This window comes from Oncorhynchus gorbuscha, linkage group LG22, assembly GCF_021184085.1.
Source record: "Oncorhynchus gorbuscha isolate QuinsamMale2020 ecotype Even-year linkage group LG22, OgorEven_v1.0, whole genome shotgun sequence".
Classification (NCBI taxonomy): Eukaryota; Metazoa; Chordata; class Actinopteri; order Salmoniformes; family Salmonidae; genus Oncorhynchus; species Oncorhynchus gorbuscha.
In genome coordinates, this window is record NC_060194.1 from 44,898,569 (window position 1) to 44,914,010 (window position 15,442).

A 15,442-nucleotide genomic window follows, 5' to 3' on the forward strand; every position below is an offset into this window, starting at 1 on the left:
AATAACAATAATGAGTGAAAATAACATGGTTATATACAGGGATTATCAGTACTGAGTCAATGTGCAGGGGTATGAGGTAATAACATGGTTATATACAGGGATTATCAGTACTGAGTCAATGTGCAGGGGTATGAGGTAATAACATGGTTATATACAGGGATTATCAGTACTGAGTCAATGTGCAGGGGTATGAGGTAATAACATGGTTATATACAGGGATTATCAGTACTGAGTCAATGTGCAGGGGTATGAGGTAATAACATGGTTATATACAGGGATTATCAGTACTGAGTCAATGTGCAGGGGTATGAGGTAATAACATGGTTATATACAGGGATTATCAGTACTGAGTCAATGTGCAGGGGTATGAGGTAATAACATGGTTATATACAGGGATTATCAGTACTGAGTCAATGTGCAGGGGTATGAGGTAATAACATGGTTATATACAGGGATTATCAGTACTGAGTCAATGTGCAGGGGTATGAGGTAATAACATGGTTATATACAGGGATTATCAGTACTGAGTCAATGTGCAGGGGTATGAGGTAATAACATGGTTATATACAGGGATTATCAGTACTGAGTCAATGTGCAGGGGTATGAGGTAATAACATGGTTATATACAGGGATTATCAGTACTGAGTCAATGTGCAGGGGTATGAGGTAATAACATGGTTATATACAGGGATTATCAGTACTGAGTCAATGTGCAGGGGTATGAGGTAATAACATGGTTATATACAGGGATTATCAGTACTGAGTCAATGTGCAGGGGTATGAGGTAATAACATGGTTATATACAGGGATTATCAGTACTGAGTCAATGTGCAGGGGTATGAGGTAATAACATGGTTATATACAGGGATTATCAGTACTGAGTCAATGTGCAGGGGTATGAGGTAATAACATGGTTATATACAGGGATTATCAGTACTGAGTCAATGTGCAGGGGTATGAGGTAATAACATGGTTATATACAGGGATTATCAGTACTGAGTCAATGTGCAGGGGTATGAGGTAATAACATGGTTATATACAGGGATTATCAGTACTGAGTCAATGTGCAGGGGTATGAGGTAATAACATGGTTATATACAGGGATTATCAGTACTGAGTCAATGTGCAGGGGTATGAGGTAATAACATGGTTATATACAGGGATTATCAGTACTGAGTCAATGTGCAGGGGTATGAGGTAATAACATGGTTATATACAGGGATTATCAGTACTGAGTCAATGTGCAGGGGTATGAGGTAATAACATGGTTATATACAGGGATTATCAGTACTGAGTCAATGTGCAGGGGTATGAGGTAATAACATGGTTATATACAGGGATTATCAGTACTGAGTCAATGTGCAGGGGTATGAGGTAATAACATGGTTATATACAGGGATTATCAGTACTGAGTCAATGTGCAGGGGTATGAGGTAATAACATGGTTATATACAGGGATTATCAGTACTGAGTCAATGTGCAGGGGTATGAGGTAATAACATGGTTATATACAGGGATTATCAGTACTGAGTCAATGTGCAGGGGTATGAGGTAATAACATGGTTATATACAGGGATTATCAGTACTGAGTCAATGTGCAGGGGTATGAGGTAATAACATGGTTATATACAGGGATTATCAGTACTGAGTCAATGTGCAGGGGTATGAGGTAATAACATGGTTATATACAGGGATTATCAGTACTGAGTCAATGTGCAGGGGTATGAGGTAATAACATGGTTATATACAGGGATTATCAGTACTGAGTCAATGTGCAGGGGTATGAGGTAATAACATGGTTATATACAGGGATTATCAGTACTGAGTCAATGTGCAGGGGTATGAGGTAATAACATGGTTATATACAGGGATTATCAGTACTGAGTCAATGTGCAGGGGTATGAGGTAATAACATGGTTATATACAGGGATTATCAGTACTGAGTCATTGTGCAGGGGTATGAGGTAATAACATGGTTATATACAGGGATTATCAGTACTGAGTCAATGTGCAGGGGTATGAGGTAATAACATGGTTATATACAGGGATTATCAGTACTGAGTCATTGTGCAGGGGTATGAGGTAATAACATGGTTATATACAGGGATTATCAGTACTGAGTCATTGTGCAGGGATATGAGGTAATAACATGGTTATATACAGGGAGTACCAGTACTGAGTCAATGTGCAGGGGTATGAGGTAATAACATGGTTATATACAGGGAGTACCAGTACTGAGTCAATGTGCAGGGGTATGAGGTAATAACATGGTTATATACAGGGATTATCAGTACTGAGTCAATGTGCAGGGGTATGAGGTAATAACATGGTTATATACAGGGAGTACCGGTACTGAGTCAATGTGCAGGGGTATGAGGTAATAACATGGTTATATACAGGGAGTACCAGTACTGAGTCATTGTGCAGGGATATGAGGTAATAACATGGTTATATACAGGGAGTACCAGTACTGAGTCAATGTGCAGGGGTATGAGGTAATAACATGGTTATATACAGGGAGTACCAGTACTGAGTCAATGTGCAGGGGTATGAGGTAATAACATGGTTATATACAGGGATTATCAGTACTGAGTCAATGTGCAGGGGTATGAGGTAATAACATGGTTATATACAGGGAGTACCAGTACTGAGTCAATGTGCAGGGGTATGAGGTAATAACATGGTTATATACAGGAAGTACCAGTACTGAGTCATTGTGCAGGGGTATGAGGTAATAACATGGTTATATACAGGGATTATCAGTACTGAGTCAATGTGCAGGGGTATGAGGTAATAACATGGTTATATACAGGGATTATCAGTACTGAGTCAATGTGCAGGGGTATGAGGTAATAACATGGTTATATACAGGGATTATCAGTACTGAGTCAATGTGCAGGGGTATGAGGTAATAACATGGTTATATACAGGGATTATCAGTACTGAGTCAATGTGCAGGGGTATGAGGTAATAACATGGTTATATACAGGGATTATCAGTACTGAGTCAATGTGCAGGGGTATGAGGTAATAACATGGTTATATACAGGGAGTACCAGTACTGAGTCATTGTGCAGGGATATGAGTCCAGATGGGTAGAGTCCAGATGGGGGTAGAGTCCAGTGTGGGGGGTAGAGTCCAGTGTGAGGGGTAGAGTCCAGATGGGGGTAGAGTCCAGTGTGAGGGGTAGAGTCCAGATGGGGGTAGAGTCCAGATGGGGGTAGAGTCCAGTGTGGGGGGTAGAGTCCAGTGTGGGGGGTAGAGTCCAGTGTGTGGGGTAGAGTCCAGTGTGTGGGGGTAGTTCTTTCTGTCCCTGGCCAGAGTCACAGAGTCGTAGATCGGTCCTTTCTGTCCCTGGCCAGAGTCTTAACAGAGTCGTAGATCAGGCCTCTTGGTCCCTGGCCAGAGTCTTAACAGAGTCGTAGATCAGGCCTCTTGGTCCCTGGCCAGAGTCTTAACAGAGTCGTAGATCAGGCCTCTTGGTCCCTGGCCAGAGTCTTAACAGAGTCGTAGATCAGTCATTTCTGTCCCTGGCCAGAGTCTTAACAGAGTCGTAGATCAGGCCTCTTGGTCCCTGGCCAGAGTCTTAACAGAGTCGTAGATCAGGCCTCTTGGTCCCTGGCCAGAGTCTTAACAGAGTCGTAGATCAGGCCTCTTGGTCCCTGGCCAGAGTCTTAACAGAGTCGTAGATCAGTCATTTCTGTCCCTGGCCAGAGTCTTAACAGAGTCGTAGATCAGGCCTCTTGGTCCCTGGCCAGAGTCTTAACAGAGTCGTAGATCAGGCCTCTTGGTCCCTGGCCAGAGTCTTAACAGTGTCGTAGATCAGTCCTTTCTGTCCCTGGCCAGAGTCTTAACAGAGTCGTAGATCAGGCCTCTTGGTCCCTGGCCAGAGTCTTAACAGTGTCGTAGATCAGTCCTTTCTGTCCCTGGCCAGAGTCTTAACAGAGTCGTAGATCAGGCCTCTTAAAGATTTAATTTGCATTGATGTCAGAATGGTTAGAGGGACAATAGAGCCCTGAGTACCAGGCCAGTTGGGTACAACCAAAGCATGTCCAGAGTGCAAAAAAGGAGATTACCGTGGAATTTCACTGCGGTCATGACTATTGGTGGTAATACGGTCACCTCAAACGCCCTAATACTCTGTAAAGACTCTGGCCAGGGACCAAGAGGCCTGATCTACGACTCTGTTAAGACTCTGGCCGGGGACCAAGAGGCCTGATCTACGACTCTGTTAAGACTCTGGCCAGGGACAGAAAGGACTGATCTACGACTCTGTTAAGACTCTGGCCAGGGACCAGAGTCTTAACAGAGTCGTAGATCAGGCCTCTTGGTCCCTGGCCAGAGTCTTAACAGTGTCGTAGATCAGGCCTCTTGGTCCCTGGCCAGAGTCTTTACAGAGTATTAGGGCGTTTGAGGTGACCGTATTACCACCAATAGTCATGACCGCAGTGAAATTCCACGGTAATCTCCTTTTTTGCACTCTGGACATGCTTTGGTTGTACCCAACTAGCCTGGTACTCAGGGCTCTATTGTCCCTCTATCCATTCTGACATCAATGCAAATTAAATCTTTAAAACACTTATCATCAAAATAGTAGTTTTTAAAAAGTTCAACAACGGTGTGAAAAAGTGTGAAAAAACGGTGGTTTGTGGATGTTGGTTTAAAGCTTAACACAATAAAATGTACAGTACTTTCTAATCGCGATGATGAATTCAAAACACGCATAGACATATTACAGCTAATGCATATGTATATGCTGATGAGCCCAGGCCCGAAAAAAACGCTGAATTAAAATTATGATTGTGTCATTATACAACATATAGCCTACCGCATTTTACAAAAACATTAATAAATAACCGATTGAAGATGTCTTTGGTACCGTAATTGGTCTAGCCTAAACTCCAAAATGTAACACATTTGAGTAATTGCCCTTGAGTGTGGGCTGTATTATTATGTATACTGGATGGACCTGATGCTACACTCCAAAATGTATATTCATGAGTCTGGTAGGTGATGCTGTTGGTTCATTGATTGTTGATTACAGAGTCGTAGAGCAGGCCTCTCTGTCCTTTACCAGAGTCTTTACAGAGTCGTAGAGCAGGCCTCTCTGTCTATTACCAGAGTCTTTACAGAGTCGTAGAGCAGGCCTCTCTGTCCTTTACCAGAGTCTTTACAGAGTCGTAGAGCAGGCCTCTCTGTCTATTACCAGAGTCTTTACAGAGTCGTAGAGCAGGCCTCTCTGTCCTTTACCAGAGTCTTTACAGAGTCGTAGAGCAGGCCTCTCTGTCTATTACCAGAGTCTTTACAGAGTCGTAGATCAGGCCTCTCTGTCCTTTACCAGAGTCTTTACAGAGTCGTAGAGCAGGCCTCTCTGTCTATTACCAGAGTCTTTACAGAGTCGTAGAGCAGGCCTCTCTGTCCTTTACCAGAGTCTTTACAGAGTCGTAGAGCAGGCCTCTCTGTCTATTACCAGAGTCTTTACAGAGTCGTAGATCAGGCCTCTCTGTCCTTTACCAGAGTCTTTACAGAGTCGTAGAGCAGGCCTCTCTGTCCTTTACCAGAGTCTTTACAGAGTCGTAGATCAGGCCTCTCTGTCTATTACCAGAGTCTTTACAGAGTCATAGAGCAGGCCTCTCTGTCCTTTACCAGAGTCTTTACAGAGTCGTAGAGCAGGCCTCTCTGTCTATTACCAGAGTCTTTACAGAGTCATAGATCAGGCCTCTCTGTCCTTTACCAGAGTCTTTACAGAGTCGTAGAGCAGGCCTCTCTGTCTAATACCAGAGTCTTTACAGAGTCGTAGAGCAGGCCTCTCTGTCCTTTACCAGAGTCTTTACAGAGTCGTAGATCAGGCCTCTCTGTCCTTTACCAGAGTCTTTACAGAGTCGTAGAGCAGGCCTCTCTGTCCTTTACCAGAGTCTTTACAGAGTCGTAGATCAGGCCTCTCTGTCTATTACCAGAGTCTTTACAGAGTCGTAGAGCAGGCCTCTCTGTCCTTTACCAGAGTCTTTACAGAGTCGTAGAGCAGGCCTCTCTGTCTATTACCAGAGTCTTTACAGAGTCATAGATCAGGCCTCTCTGTCTAATACCAGAGTCTTTACAGAGTCGTAGAGCAGGCCTCTCTGTCCTTTACCAGAGTCTTTACAGAGTCGTAGAGCAGGCCTCTCTGTCTAATACCAGAGTCTTTACAGAGTCGTAGAGCAGGCCTCTCTGTCCTTTACCAGAGTCTTTACAGAGTCGTAGATCAGGCCTCTCTGTCTAATACCAGAGTCTTTACAGAGTCGTAGAGCAGGCCTCTCTGTCCTTTACCAGAGTCTTTACAGAGTCGTAGATCAGGCCTCTCTGTCCTTTACCAGAGTCTTTACAGAGTCGTAGATCAGGCCTCTCTGTCTATTACCAGAGTCTTTACAGAGTCGTAGATCAGGCCTCTCTGTCTATTACCAGAGTCTTTACAGAGTCGTAGATCAGGCCTCTCTGTCTATTACCAGAGTCTTTACAGAGTCGTAGATCAGGCCTCTCTGTCCTTTACCAGAGTCTTTACAGAGTCGTAGATCAGGCCTCTCTGTCCTTTACCAGAGTCTTTACAGAGTCGTAGATCAGGCCTCTCTGTCCTTTACCAGAGTCTTTACAGAGTCGTAGAGCAGGCCTCTCTGTCTAATACCAGAGTCTTTACAGAGTCGTAGATCAGGCCTCTCTGTCTATTACCAGAGTCTTTACAGAGTCGTAGATCAGGCCTCTCTGTCCTTTACCAGAGTCTTTACAGAGTCGTAGATCAGGCCTCTCGGTTCTTTACCAGAGTCTTTACAGAGTCGTAGAGCAGGCCTCTCTGTCTAATACCAGAGTCTTTACAGAGTCGTAGATCAGGCCTCTCTGTCTAATACCAGAGTCTTTACAGAGTCGTAGAGCAGGCCTCTCTGTCCTTTACCAGAGTCTTTACAGAGTCGTAGATCAGGCCTCTCTGTCCTTTACCAGAGTCTTTACAGAGTCATAGAGCAGGCCTCTCTGTCCTTTACCAGAGTCTTTACAGAGTCGTAGATCAGGCCTCTCTGTCCTTTACCAGAGTCTTTACAGAGTCGTAGATCAGGCCTCTCTGTCCTTTACCAGAGTCTTTACAGAGTCGTAGAGCCTCTCTGTCCTTTACCAGAGTCTTTACAGAGTCGTAGATCAGGCCTCTCTGTCTATTACCAGAGTCTTTACAGAGTCGTAGATCAGGCCTCTCTGTCTATTACCAGAGTCTTTACAGAGTTGTAGAGCAGGCCTCTCTGTCTATTACCAGAGTCTTTACAGAGTCATAGATCAGGCCTCTCTGTCTATTACCAGAGTCTTTACAGAGTCGTAGATCAGGCATCTCTGTCCTTTACCATAGTCTTTACAGAGTCATAGATCAGGCCTCTCTGCCCTTTACCAGAGTCTTTACAGAGTCGTAGATCAGGCCTCTCTGTCTATTACCAGAGTCTTTACAGAGTCGTAGATCAGGCCTCTCTGTCTATTACCAGAGTCTTTACAGAGGGATGAGAAAATGGACATGGCAGGTCCTCATTCTCTCTCTTGAGTCTCTTTGTATTGGCATTTGGGGTGGCAGGGTAGCCTAGTGGTTAGAGCGTTGGACTAGTAACCGGAAGGTTGCAAGTTCAAACCCCTGAGTTGACAAGGTACAAATCTGCCCCTGAACAGGCAGTTAACCTGCTGTTCCCAGGCCGTCATTGAAAATAAGAATGTGTTCTTAACTGACTTGCCTGGTTAAATACAGGTAAAATAAATGTATTATTTTTATTTTTTTGATGATGCTGCTTGATGCTGTTGCTCACGGCCGGCCCGCTTATTAGGCAGGTTTCGTCGCCCACAATGGCGGCAGACTGACGGCATTTTCTGAGCGTAACTGTCCAAGACGGACATCCAAAACAACACTTAAAGCCTCACATAATTCAAAAACAATGACTATTCCTCTCAACCAGTGGCAAAGGGGCTTTTTAGGTGAGTGCTGATGCCGCCTTTCGATAAGCAGTGCCCACTACGTTAATGGCAGGGATGCAAAATATGTATCTCGATTCCCAGCGTGTCTCTCCAGGGTGCTCCGCCAACGTCCCGTCACAAAAATATTTGAAGATAAATCTTATAGCAGATATAGGATATGATATAAAGAGTATGTGGGGCCCCGTCGAGTGGCGCAGCGGTCTAAGGCACTGCATCGCTGTGTTCGATGCGTCACTACAGGCCCGTGTTAAATCCCGGGAGACCCATGAGGCGGTGCACGATTGGCCCAGCGTCGTCCGGGTTAGAGGAGGGTTTGGCCGGCCGGGATGTCCCTGTCCCATCGCGCTCTAGCGACTCCTGTGGCGGGCCAGGTGCAGTGCACGCTAACACGGTCGCCAGGTGTACGGTGTTTCCTCCGCCACGTTGGTGCTGTTGGCTTCCGGGTTAAGCTAGCAGTGTGTCAAGAAGCAGTGCGGCTTGGTTGGGTCGTGTTTCGAGGAATGCACGGCTCTCGACCTTCGCCTCTCCTGAGTCCGTACGGGGGTTGCAGCGATGGGACAAGACCATGTGAAATGGACAATGTAAAATGGACAATGTGAAATGGACAATGTGAAATGGACAATGTAAAATGGACAATGTGAAATGGAGAATGTAAAATGGACAATGTGAAATGGACAATGTGAAATGGACAATGTAAAATGGACAATGTAAAATGGACAATGTAAAATGGACAATGTGAAATGGACAATGTGAAATGGACAATGTGAAATGGACAATGTAAAATGGACAATGTGAAATGGACAATGTGAAATGGACAATGTAAAATGGACAATGTGAAATGGACAATGTGAAATGGACAATCACAACTGTTGTCCAGGAGTTCCCCCCTGTTGTCACGTACAAGTTGGGTTCAAGTTTAGTATCCGTCAATTTTGGACAAGCTGATCATTGTGAAAAAATAAAATACTTCTGCATATTTAGAGTTTAAATATCCACATTGATTAGGCACAAGAATCAGGACTAATAGTCAATTCATTGGCCTGTTTTACAAACGGTGGGCCTACGACATAGATGGGCATTCATACAATTCCATTACAGGCTGACAGGCTACATACACCCTAGTAAGTACTGTCCAACATTTTTTTAACCTCTTTTTTGGGGGGTCCTGTCCAGAGTCGTCATTTTTTTTTGTGTGTTTTACAAACGGTAGGCTTACCACATACAGTGGGGAGAACAAGTATTTGATACACTGCCGATTTTGCAGGTTTTCCTACTTACAAAGCATGTAGAGGTCTGTAATTTTTATCATAGGTACACTTCAACTGTGAGAGACGGAATCCAGAAAAACACATTGTATGATTTAGAACGTATGATCTCTGTAATTGCAAACAAAGGTTTCTGTACCAAATATTAAGTTCTGCTTTTCTGATGTATCAAATACTTATGTCATGCAATAAAATGAAAATGAATGACTTAAAAATCATACAATGTGATTTTCTGGATTTGTTTTAGATTCCGTCTCTCACAGTTGAAGTGTACCCATGACAAAAAGTACAGACCTCTACATGCTTTGTAAGTAGTGAAAATGGACAATGTGAAATGGACAATGTGAAATGGACAATGTAAAATGGACAATGTGAAATGGACAATGTGAAATGGACAATGTAAAATGGACAATGTGAAATGGACAATGTGAAATGGACAATCACAACTGTTGTCCAGGAGTTCCCCCCTGTTGTCACGTACAAGTTGGGTTCAAGTTTAGTATCCGTCAATTTTGGACAAGCTGATCATTGTGAAAAAATAAAATACTTCTGCATATTTAGAGTTTAAATATCCACATTGATTAGGCACAAGAATCAGGACTAATAGTCAATTCATTGGCCTGTTTTACAAACGGTGGGCCTACGACATAGATGGGCATTCATACAATTCCATTACAGGCTGACAGGCTACATACACCCTAGTAAGTACTGTCCAACATTTTTTTAACCTCTTTTTTGGGGGGTCCTGTCCAGAGTTGTCATTTTTTTTTGTGTGTTTTACAAACGGTAGGCTTACCACATACAGTGGGGAGAACAAGTATTTGATACACTGCCGATTTTGCAGGTTTTCCTACTTACAAAGCATGTAGAGGTCTGTAATTTTTATCATAGGTACACTTCAACTGTGAGAGACTGAATCCAGAAAAACACATTGTATGATTTAGAACGTATGATCTCTGTAATTGCAAACAAAGGTTTCTGTACCAAATATTAAGTTCTGCTTTTCTGATGTATCAAATACTTATGTCATGCAATAAAATGAAAATGAATGACTTAAAAATCATACAATGTGATTTTCTGGATTTGTTTTAGATTCCGTCTCTCACAGTTGAAGTGTACCCATGACAAAAAGTACAGACCTCTACATGCTTTGTAAGTAGGAAAACCTGCAAAATCAGCAGGTGTATCAAATACTTGTTCTCACCACTGTAGATGGGCATTCATAAACGTACATTTCAGGCAACACTTTAAGCTACACCTCGGTAACACTTTAAGCTACACCTCGGTAACACTTTAAGCTACACCTCGGTAACACTTTAAGCTACACCTCGGTAACACTTTAAGCTACACCTCGGTAACACTTTAAGCTACACCTCGGTAACACTTTAAGCTACACCTCGGTAACATTTTAAGCTACACCTCGGTAACACTTTAAGATACACCTCGGTAACACTTTAAGCTACACCTCGGTAACACTTTAAGCTACACCTCAGTAACACTTTAACACTAACACCTTAAGCTACACCTAACACTTTAAGCTACACCTCGGTAACACTTTAAGCTACACCTCGGTAACACTTTAAGCTACACCTCGGTAACACTTTAAGCTACACCTCGGTAACACTTTAAGCTACACCTTGGTAACACTTTAAGCTACACCTCGGTAACACTTTAAGCTACACCTCGGTAACACGTTAAGCTACACCTCGGTAACACTTTAAGCTACACCTCGGTAACACGTTAAGCTACACCTCGGTAACACTTTAAGCTACACCTCGGTAACACGTTAAGCTACACCTCGGTAACCCTTTAAGCTACACCTCGGTAACACTTTAAGCTACACCTCGGTAACACGTTAAGCTACACCTCGGTAACACTTTAAGCTACACCTCGGTAAGTACGTACTGACACCTTTTTGATGTCTTTTTTTGGTGCCATTCTGGACCGGCTTTGAAAACCACTTCCAGACCAAATCTGAACCGATCATAGACATCTATGTTTAGTTCAGTTTTTGTCCGGTCTGTACAAGCCTTAATTTGACCCCAAACATTTCACTTTTATTCAGAACCAAAAATGAGCCTGGTTTCAACATCCGGAAAATACATATTTTCATCGTCTGTAAAAATACGTATTTTCAACATCCAGAAAATAAGAATTTTCAACTTTCATTCATAACCGAAAATTAATCTGATTTCAACCTCTGGAAAATATGTCATTTTTTAAAGTCCGGAAAAGATGCCTTTTCAACATCCTGGAAATTATGTATTTTAAACATATCGAAAATACCTTTTCACCTTTCATTCAGCACCTAAATTTAACCTAACTTCAACGTCTGGAAAGTACATATTTTAGATGCCTTTTCGACGTCATTTTGCTTACTGGGACTATTCTAGTTTTACGGGGGGGGGGGGGGGGGGGTGTTTTGGTCTTGCCTATGGCAGCAGAACGGCAAGGACCGGCCCTGCTGCTGTTGGACGGTGGGATTAACCAAAGACGAATAAATATTTAAATAAATACGTCCACATCTGTTCAGTAAATATTCAGCCTGCTTTGGAGAGGAGTTGCCTGCATTATCTGAGCTGGGCTGGCCTTATAGTGCACCGACTGGCTCTGTTGATGGGAAGGAGTTTGTTGCTTGTACCTGGCTGGGTTCAAATAGTATTTGAAATAATTTCAAATACTTTATATGTGCTTGATTGAGCTTCCCTGGCTTAATTGACCAATGGAATAGTCCCCAAACTGCAAACCCCACCCATCTGGCACTCCAGGCAGGCTAGAGCAAACACTCAAAATATTTGAAAGATTTCAAATAGTATTTGAACCCGGGTCTGTCTTGGAGGACTGCAGGGCTGCCGAGACACTGCCACTGCTGATGTAGACAGATGGTAGACACAGTCAGACTCTCAACAAGATAAATAAATCCTGTCCAGTACACACAATAATCTATTTATTGACTCTAATTTGAGAACAGGTTTTTTGGACCGGCACAGACCAAAGAGTGTTGATTTACTCAAGATTTACCCCAGCTTAAAAGACCCCCCTACTGGTTTAGCTTGAATAGAGTATTGTGCATTTTACAACTATTTGCTAACTGTGATTTGACGTCAAACCATAATTTGTATTGCTACTAATGCATCTTTCCTCTTTCTTTCTTCCCACAGACCTTTATAGTAGTTAATAAAGGGACGGCCATCTTCCGGTTCAGTGCCACGTCTGCTCTCTATATATTTACCCCTTTCACCTTCCTCAGAAGAATCTCCATCAAAGTCCTGGTCCATTCATATCCTTTACAACGGTCTGTCTGTCTGTCTGTCTGTCTGTCTGTCTGTCTGTCTGTCTGTCTGTCTGTCTGTCTGTCTGTCTGTCTGTCTGTCTGTCTGTCTGTCTGTCTGTCTGTCTGTCTGTCTGTCTGTCTGTCTGTCTGTCTGTCTGTCTGTCTGTCTGTCTGTCTGTCTGTCTGTCTGTCTGTCTGTCTGTCTGTCTGTCTGTCTGTCTGTCTGTCTGTCTGTCTGTCTGTCTGTCTGTCTGTCTGTCTGTTTGTTTGTTTGTTTGTTTGTTTGTTAGTGATGAGCCCAGAGGAAAACAGTTATGCGTAATGTCAGGTCAGTAAGATTCTACATTATATAGTCGTGTGATGTCATTGTTTCAGGGAAGAGAGCTTTGATCTTTCTTTGTTGGCGCTGGAGCCCTTTGTTGTGTTGCTGTGTAGTACAGAGCCACTTCACTTCAAAAACAGTTCTATCAGTTTGCCAATTGTTTGTTTCGCTTGTAAAGCAGGAGGTATTTTCCAGGTAGCCGACTCAGTATAATGTCACAAAAACATGGCAGATTAACGTAACCCCTCACCCAGAAAAAACTGAACTGGTACCACTATCTGATTGTCCCCTTAAAAAAAACTAAAAAGCCACACCCTGCCATACTGTACTGTACAATCAGCCAATTTCTAATATTTACAGATTCCAATAGTAGGATCCCATTGGATTTTTCCATAGTCCCATTTTTGAAACAGCTTTGTGATGTTCCTCCCTGGCATCGCCAACCAAATCCCTTGATCTGCTGCTCTTAATCTCCCAAATGAAATAAGAGCAAGGAGATTTCACGTCACATGACGGCTGCCTATTAGTTCTCAGACGGACGGCTTGTCCTTTGCACGACTGAATCCCTCCATCCTCTCTTTCTCTACTGAATCCCTCCACCCTCTCTTTCTCTACTGAATCCCTCCATCCTCTCGTTCTCTACTGAATCCCTCCATTCTCTCTTTCTCTGCTGAATCCCTCCATCCCCTCTCTACTGAATCCACCCATCCTCTCTTTCTCTACTGAATCCCTCCATCCTCTCTCTACTGAATTCACCCATCCTCTCTTTCTCTACTCAATCCCTCCATCCTCTCTCTACTGAATCCACCCATCCTCTCTTTCTCTACTGAATCCCTCCACCCTCTCTTTTTCTACTGAATCCCTCCATCCTCTCTTTCTCTACTGAATCCCTCCATTCTCTCTTTCTCTGCTGAATCCCTCCATCCTCTCTCTACTGAATCCACCCATACTCTCTTTCTCTACTGAATCCCTCCATCCTCTCTCTACTGAATCCCTCCATCCGCTCTTTCTCTACTGAATCCATCCATCCTCTCTTTCTCTACTGAATACATCCATCTTCTCTTTCTCAACTGAACCCATCCATCCATCCTCTCTTTCTCTACTGAATCCATCCATCCTCTCGTCCTCTACTGATTCCACCCATCCTCTCTTTCTCGACTGAATCCACCCGCCCTCTCCTTTTCTACTGAATCCATCCATCCTCTCTTCCTCTACTGAATCCACCCATCCTCTCTTTTTCTACTGAATTCATCCATCCTCGCTTTCTCTACTGAACCCATCCATCCTCTCTTCCTCTACTGAATACATCCATCCTCTCTTTCTCTAATACATCCATCCGCTCTTTCTTTACTGAATCCATCCAGCCTCTATTTCTCAACTGAACCCATCCATCCATCCTCTCTTTCTCTACTGAATCCACCCATCCTCTCTTTCTCTACTGAATCCATCCATCCTCTCTTTCTCTAATGAATCCATCCATCCTCTCTTTCTCTACTGAATACATCCATCCTCTCTTTCTCTACAAATGAATTCCATCCTCTCTTCCTCTACTGAATCCACCCATCCTCTCTTTCCCAACTGAATTCATCCATCGTCTCTTTCTATATTAATCCCTACATCCTCTCTTTCTCTACTAATCCCTCCATCCTCTCTTTCTCTAATGACTTCATCCATCCTCTCTTTCTCTACTAATTAATTCCATCCTCTCTTCCTCTACTGAATCCACCCATCCTCTCTTTCTCTACTGAATCCAGCCATCAATCCTCTCTTTTTCTACAGAATCATCCACCCTCTCTTCCTCTACTGAATCCACCCATCCTCTCTTTCTCTACTGAATCCAGCCATCAATCCTCTCTTTTTCTACTGAATCCATCCATCTTCTCTTTCTCTACTAATCCACCCATCCTCTCATCCTCTACTGAATCCCCAATCCTCTCTTTCTCTACTGAATCCCCATCCTCTCTTTCCCAACTGAAATCATCCACCCTCTCTTTTTCTACTGAATACACCCATCCTCTCTTTCCCAACTGAATTCATCCATCGTCTCTTTCTCTATTAATCCCTCCATCCTCTCTTTCTCTACTAATCCCTCCATCCTCTCTTTCTCTACTGAATACATCCATCCTCTCTTTCTCTACAAATGAATTCCATCCTCTCTTCCTCTACTGAATCCACCCATCCTCTCTTTCTCTACTGAATCCAGCCATCAATCCTCTCTTTTTCTACAGAATCATCCACCCTCTCTTCCTCTACTGAATCCACCCATCCTCTCTTTCTCTACTGAATCCAGCCATCAATCCTCTCTTTTTCTACTGAATCCATCCATCTTCTCTTTCTCTACTAATCCACCCATCCTCTCATCCTCTACTGAATCCCCAATCCTCTCTTTCTCTACTGAATCCCCATCCTCTCTTTCCCAACTGAAATCATCCACCCTCTCTTTTTCTACTGAATCCACCCATCCTCTCTTTCTCTAATGAATTCATTCATCCTCTCTTTCTCTACTAATTAATTCCATCCTCTCTTCCTCTACTGAATCCCCCATCCTCTCTTTCTCTACTGAATACACCCATCCTCTCTTTCCCAACTGAATTCATCCATCGTCTCTTTC

General features: G+C 43.3%; 1 protein-coding gene across 1 annotated transcript in view; it reads left to right on the forward strand.

Annotated features, from left to right (window-relative positions):
• LOC124009317 (sodium channel protein type 4 subunit alpha-like) overlaps positions 1 to 15,442 on the forward strand; it is a 143,822-nt gene that overhangs the window by 30,253 nt on the left and 98,127 nt on the right. The window contains exon 3 of the mRNA XM_046320983.1: positions 12,397 to 12,515. Coding sequence (XP_046176939.1) covers positions 12,397 to 12,515 — 119 coding nt within the window. The remainder of the gene's footprint in view (positions 1 to 12,396; positions 12,516 to 15,442) is intronic.